This window comes from Triticum urartu, chromosome 7, assembly GCF_003073215.2.
Source record: "Triticum urartu cultivar G1812 chromosome 7, Tu2.1, whole genome shotgun sequence".
Classification (NCBI taxonomy): domain Eukaryota; kingdom Viridiplantae; phylum Streptophyta; class Magnoliopsida; order Poales; family Poaceae; genus Triticum; species Triticum urartu.
Genome location: NC_053028.1, coordinates 440,202,542 through 440,209,429, shown reverse-complemented (window position 1 = coordinate 440,209,429; position 6,888 = coordinate 440,202,542). Strand labels below are relative to the sequence as shown.

Genomic DNA, 6,888 nt, shown 5'->3' with positions numbered 1-6,888 from the left:
CGGATGCTCTGTTGCTCGCTCCTGCAGGCTGCAGCTCATGTTAATGACTGCCGCCTGCGTAAAGCCACGGTCGGCGCTCTGAATCGCGATCGCATCTTGTCATCGATTCCCATCTGGTCGCAGCAGCAGCAAGCGTATTACGTGAGCTTAACAATATCCCATCTTTAATTCTCTCGAGGTCAACACTGTGCTAGCTTAACTGTCAGCTTCCCACATGTAAAAATGGATTCAGGACGGCTTGCCTCGATAACTGAAGCCCACCACAGCGTATTCAAATCGGTGAAGCGTACACGCGCATCATTTAAGGATGAACAGATCCAATGGATTCCAGCAGATGGATCGGAATTGGCACAAATTCACGCGTCAAAACCAGATGCACGCACGCAAGCGCCGAGCAGGCATTGGCGAGACAAACGCAGAAGCATTCTGATCGAGTTCCCGACAACTTGCACTCAAAGGCCGGCTGTTCACTCATGAATCCATGAAGATAAGCTTAAGACCAATTTACGGGAATCACTGGGAGTGTTACATGTCACGTGTCTGGCCAAGATGCAATGCACACAGCGGCCAAAAACGGATGCACGCACGACGCGACCCTCTGGCCGCCCGCTTATAAAAGGAGCGCCTTGCGGTCTCGTTCCCGGCGAACAGCGACAGAGTGAGGCGCTCAGCAAATAGACTCCACACACGTAGATCGAGATGGTGCATAGGCTTACACACGACGAAGGTGACGAGGCTGCCGCCACCACGGAGGGGACCAAGAGGGAGACGGCGGCGACGAGGAGGAGGACAAGGAGGCAAGGTGGTGGAGACGCCATCGCGGCGATCAAGAGGAGGATGCTGCGGTGCAGCGAGGCCGGAGAACGGGGGAGATTCAAGCGGAGCTACTTGGCAGGCGCAGGCGGCGGCGAGCAGGGCGACGGCGCCTCCGCCGTCTTCTTCTACCTGGCCTGCATCGCCTGCGCCCCCGCTTAGTTCATCAGCTCCTCTTACCTATGTTGTATACACAGGTTGTAATCGCCTGACTGGAATCACACGTAGTCCGCGTCAGCTCACCCCTGCTTTGTCAGTGGTAGGCTCAGGAATCAAGATGCTGTTGTTGTAAATATTTCTAAGCTGAGTTTTCTCCCTCAATTTTGGACTCCTCCGTAGTAAAATTAGTAGAGCAAAGAAGGATTAAGCTTACATAGTAAGATTCAACAGGTAAACCGCACTACAACTCTGATGCCATAATATCAAGCCGTCTAGCAAAATTGTACAGAGCCAAGTGAGTTCAAAGCTCTGCTGTTATCACCTCCGACATCTTAAACCACCGCGAAAATCTGACCCTCTCTGGAATCTTGCAAATTGTCAGTTATAATTAAGGATCTGCAGCACTGATGCGACGCCTCTTTCGCCTCTCTCTCGAATCAACGCCCCTGTTATAACCTACTTTCTTCATAGCTCTGCCCTCCAGGCCAATATCCACTTTTGGAGGGTTCCTAAAGCAGAATGATGCAGCTACGTCCTGCCAAATTATAATGAACTGGACATTAGTCTTTTTCTTGTCTTTTTCTGTCAAGTCCCAAACTCCAACTTGGGGGTGATGAAAATAATATCAGCGAGTACTTCCGAGAGATGCTCACCAAAAAATAAGAAAAAGACAAGTGTGCTTCTACATGCTAGGTAGAACAATTGAAATTGTAAAACGGCCAAATGAAAAATATATAGATCCCGCAAAAGAGATCGACAAGCATTTTACCTTCAAACTGAGACCATGAACATTAAAGATGTCTTTCATGGTGTGTGAGTTGTATGCTAGAATGTAGGATCTGTAGGCTTGTTGAGCTGACTGATGCAGGAAGTAGTTCTCGCCAACGATTTTCTCCTGCTCAACAAATTGAGTTGTAAAAGATACACTCAAGTGTGGATTGGAACACTCAAGTGTGGTAAAAGATACACTTACAAAATGTGCTTGCAGATTTGGCACATTCTTGTTGTTAAACTGGTGTTCTGTGAGATAAATGTTGGCTGCCTGCAGGCACACTAAATATGTGATTTCGCTAACTTCAGAGGGGAAGAAATGCCATATTATCTCGGTGCAGAATTGATTACCCTCAGGGAGATAAGGAACTCTAATTCTTGGGGCAGTAAGAATAACAATACAGCTGCTTTTCCTTTATCACCAGGTGCAGTATGTCCAACATGATGAATGTAATCCTGAAAGTCAAATTCGAATAGCTTAGCACAATCCACAGGTCCAAATATGAGAGGAACTCCTGCAAGTCAAATTCAGATCATCAACGTACGTACCTCTGGTTCATCTGCCGGAGGATCGTATTGCACAATATAATCCTAAAACAAGGCCATATATCATCATTAGATCAGTACCCGGAAAAATATTTTGGTCGCACTCAATTAAAGATACACTGCCAGTCAAAACCTCACCACATCAGGAAGATCAAGTCCACGTGCTGCCACATTAGTGCATAACAAGACACCCTTCTCTGCCGTGCAGAAGGCGGAGAACGTTGCGGTTCGGTCGTGCTGCTCTTGTTTCTCGTGGATATCAGCACACTCTATCTGAAGAAAATTCAGAAGGTGCGCGTGGAACTTGACTGAACTGCGCGATGAGAACAGCACCATGACCTTCTTGCTAGACTGTTTCCTCTTCAGGAAAGCGTGTAGAACCATGAACCTCTTCTCGCTAGGAACCACACTGTATCCCAGCTGCAAGCCTTCAAGATTAGCCTGTCTCTGTCAAAGCATCGGTGTTATTTGCGCAAAGGTGTTTCCTAATTCTCAAAAAAAGAGTCGAACAGCTATATATGCGATGCGATACCCTGCAGGTCTCCTGCTCCGCCGGCTCCTGCATCTCCTGCCCGTTTTCCACGGTGACAGCGGTACCGTATACCGTTTGCTGCGACTCCGTCGATCGTTCTGCGGAGCCCATGGATGCGGCTGCGGGCGACATGTCGGAGTTCCGTTTTAGGGTTTCTGGTGTCGTGGGGTGGGGCTTCGCTGTTATGATAGTCTGACGACACGGGGAAATATTGCAAAAGAGTTCGTGCGTTGCAACGGGAGAAAAAACACAACACACGCTTTTAACCGAACAACTATCACTTAAGACCACAATAGGTCCGTCTCCTTTATTTTAGCGATGCATCATATTTGTGTTGCCGCTTATCCTTCTTCTCACCCTCGTCAGCGGTGGCCTTAGTGTTCACCCAAACCAAAACGTGTTAGAATATGGTTAATCCTAAGACGTCTCTCTCTCTCTCCCTTTCTCCTTTCTCTCCCCCTCTCTCGCTTTCTCTCACACTCACGATGAGAAATTTGTTATTTTCCCTACGACGTATTCAGAGGTATGATGTAGCGACCCGACCTCAAACGGCCAAGTCTCTGTGCTTCAGTGTCATCTCTGGCTCGGTAATACTGACACACACAGTACTCGAGGATTTATAACAGAGTAGCAATCACACACTTATTACATCGAATGTCTCAAAAGAGAACTTATTGCAGTAAATATGGCTTAATGCCATCTAATACGATAACAGCAGAAGGCTTGGAAGATAAAGTGAGTCCATCAACTCCAACGACATAGCTGAGCTGCACGGTAACGACCTAACGAACCTTACTCCTCGTCTGAAAAGTCTGCAACATAATACGTTGCAGCCCGAAAACAGGTCAGCACATGGAATATGCTGGCAAGATAACACAGTAGAGCAAGAATAGAATAATGCTATCACTACATGCATATTTGGCTGGTGGAAAGCTCTATGGTTATAGTTTTTGCGAAAAGCCAATTTTCCCCTACAACAAAGAAATATATTTTATTTAACTATCATGGTAGTTGAAACATCATTGAGAAGGTTCCTTCAACTCAATTCCAATTAAAGTAATTAACAACCCAACAATATTAATTTAGTGTGATGAGATACTTAGGATACTCCAAGTACTAGATACTCAAGATGTCCATAACTGGGGACACGGCTAACCATGATTAGTTTATACACTCTGCAAAGGTTTGCGCACTTTTCCCCACAAGACCCGATCTCCTTCGTTGGATTTCTCGCAGTACAGGGTGTTTGAGAAACGGATGACCGAGACACAGCCTTTCAGAAGCATTAAGTCCTAACTCCGAACAGACCGTACCAAACCTACATCCCACTACCTGCTGATCCACCTCTTCGGGAGCTTCACGCAACTTACTCAACTATACTAGAGCCCATAATAGCTTGTGGCTGCACACGGAAGTTTCTAGCATGAAAATATCTCAGTTCCCTTTGAGCCTGGGTGGCGGACCATAGGATTATCACACGTGTACTCCGGGATATCCTAGGACAACACTGGATTCCCCAGGCGCCCAACAAACAATCCACCCAGATGTGTATTCAAGTTGCCACCTTAAGTTAAACCATTAATTAACAATCTCACATCTGTCATGAATTTCACTCACCCAAACCACGTCTACGAGCATAGCATAGCAATATAAACAATACGTAGAAGTAACTCCCAAGGGTTTGAATATAACAGGGCAATAGGTTCTACCTCATCAACTACTTCCCAACCCACATATTAATCACATCCTAACCATGCAATGTTTGAGGATTGGAACTAATGCATAAAAACTGGATGATAGAGGGGTATGATCAAAGTGTTACTTGCCTTGCTGATGATCCGCAAAGCCTAGGGATTCGTAGTAGCACACTTCATACTCCGAGTGTTCTATCGCAAACAAACAAAAGCATACATAGCAATCAAGCAAAGAAACACGAGTAAATCTCAAATAAGAAAATCTAACCAGAAAGTTCAACTTAAGAACTCCGGTTTGCGAAAAGAATCAAATCAAACGGAGCAACGAAACTCAAACGGCGAAAGAAACAAGATCTGTTTACTAATCTGGACTAAGGTCAAATTTTACAGTAGCAAAAACTCGTTCAAGTTGGTTAAACGGAAAGAGGGTTTCGAGACGAAGATCTAGGCGCTTGAATCGCCTGATTCCGACAAACGAGCGAAAAGATAAACTAAAACGAAAATCGGATCAGAAATCGCGATTGAAAATAATCGCGGAAAATCCGAGAAAAAGAAAACTGACAAACAGGCTAACGAACGAGCGTTCGTTGTCTGTTACTAACGAGTAAACTCCGTTCGTTAAAACAAACATACGGACGAACGTCCGCAAAGTAACTAAACCGAGAAAAATCGGTGAACCGATCAAGAAAAACGAACTAGGGTTTCTAAAAAAACTGGATCGGTTTTAAAAAAAACCGGCGGCGGCAACGGCGCGTTACCTCCGGCGAGGCGGGGCTGCGGCGGCGGGGCGGCCGCGAGGCGGGGCGACGTGCGGCGGCGCGGCGAGGGAGGCGGCGACGGCTGCGGTCGGGCGGCGGGGTTGGTGGTGGTGGCTGGGGGGGGGGGTCCGGGGGTATTTAAAGAGGGGAGGGGGCGGCTTGGAGGAGGGGGCAAGGCGGCGGGGAGGAGGAGTCCGGCTCAGACTCCGTTCCGAGTCGGCGGCGGCGGCGCGCGGTCTCTAGGAGGGAGACGGCGGCGCGGGGAAGCGGCCGGCGGCTGGGCTTCGGCCCAGCTAGCCACTGCGCGTTTTTTTAAAAATAATTCCGCCGAAACTAAAAAAAAATTCTAGAAAATAAAATAAAATGCTAAAACAAATTTTCACCGTCTAAATAAAATATTTAGAACAAGGTGAACATTTTGTTAGCCCTAAAATGCAACTTTGAAAAACGTACAATTTTTCCAATTCAAATAAAATAGCAATAAACTCTGAATAAAAACAAATATTTGATTTTAATATTTTCTTTCAATATTTCATTTATTTTGGAGAAGTCATATTATCTCCTCTCATGTATTTTAATATGAAATATTTTCGAAGGGAAAAATAATTAAAACCAAAATCCTAGTTTCAATATTTGATAAAACTCAAATATGAAAACTGGGAAATCCCAACTCTCTCCGAGGGTCCTTGAGTTGCTTAGGATTTCGAGGATCGCAAAACGAAATGCAATAAAATATGATATGCATGAATGATCTATGTATAACATTCCAAATTGAAAATTTGGGATGTTACAAACCTACCCTCCTTAAGATGAATCTCGCCCTCGAGATTCGGGTTGGCTAGAGAATAGGTGTGGGTGGTCTTTGCGAAGATCATCCCCTCGTTCCCAGGTGGCTTCATCCTCGGTATGGTGGCTTCACTGAACTTTGCAAAACTTGATAACCTTGTTGCGGGTGACTCGGCTAGCAAATTCGAGAATCCTGACTAGCTTCTCCTCATAGGTCAAATCACCGTCCAACTGAATCGCATCCAAGGGTACTGTATCTCTTAACGGTATATCAGCCATCTCAGCATGACACTTCTTCAGCTGTGAAACATGAAATACATCATGAACTCCTGACAGTCCTTCAGGTAACTCCAACTTGTAGGCAACTTCTCCCATACGTTTCAAAATTCGATACGACCCTACAAATCTCGGTGCTAACTTTCCCTTAACTCCAAAACGTTTCACTCCTCGCAGGGGTGACACTCGCAGATATGCTCTATCTCCAATTTCATAGGTTATTTCCTTGCGTTTCGAATCTGCATAACTCTTCTGCCTGGACTGAGCTATCTTCAGTCTATCTCTGATCAACTTAACTTTCTCTTCAGACTCTTTGATCAGATCTGGTCCAAACAATTGTCGGTCTCCGACTTCATCCCACATCAACGGTGTTCTGCACCTTTATCCGTATAGGGCTTTGAACGGTGCCATCTTCAAACTGGCTTGGTAGCTGTTGTTGTATGAGAACTCCGCGTAGGGCAAATTGTCATCCCAACTAGATCCATAATATAGCGCACATGCTCTCAACATATCCTCCAGAATCTGGTTGACTCTCTCGGACTGTCCATCTCTC

At 45.8% G+C, this 6,888-nt stretch overlaps 1 protein-coding gene across 1 annotated transcript; it reads right to left on the bottom strand.

Annotated features, from left to right (window-relative positions):
• Positions 1-651: 651 nt before the first annotated feature.
• On the bottom strand, positions 652-2,953 carry LOC125523349 (DEAD-box ATP-dependent RNA helicase 27-like). Its single transcript, XM_048688395.1, has 8 exons — positions 2,822-2,953; positions 2,629-2,736; positions 2,428-2,562; positions 2,293-2,334; positions 2,095-2,199; positions 1,946-2,014; positions 1,742-1,867; positions 652-1,507 (listed from the first exon to the last, which is right to left on the bottom strand). The coding sequence occupies exons 1-8, from the start codon at positions 2,951-2,953 to the stop codon at positions 1,361-1,363; spliced, it is 864 nt and encodes a 287-aa protein (XP_048544352.1). The 3' UTR covers positions 652-1,360.
• Between the last annotated feature and the right edge of the window lie 3,935 nt (positions 2,954-6,888).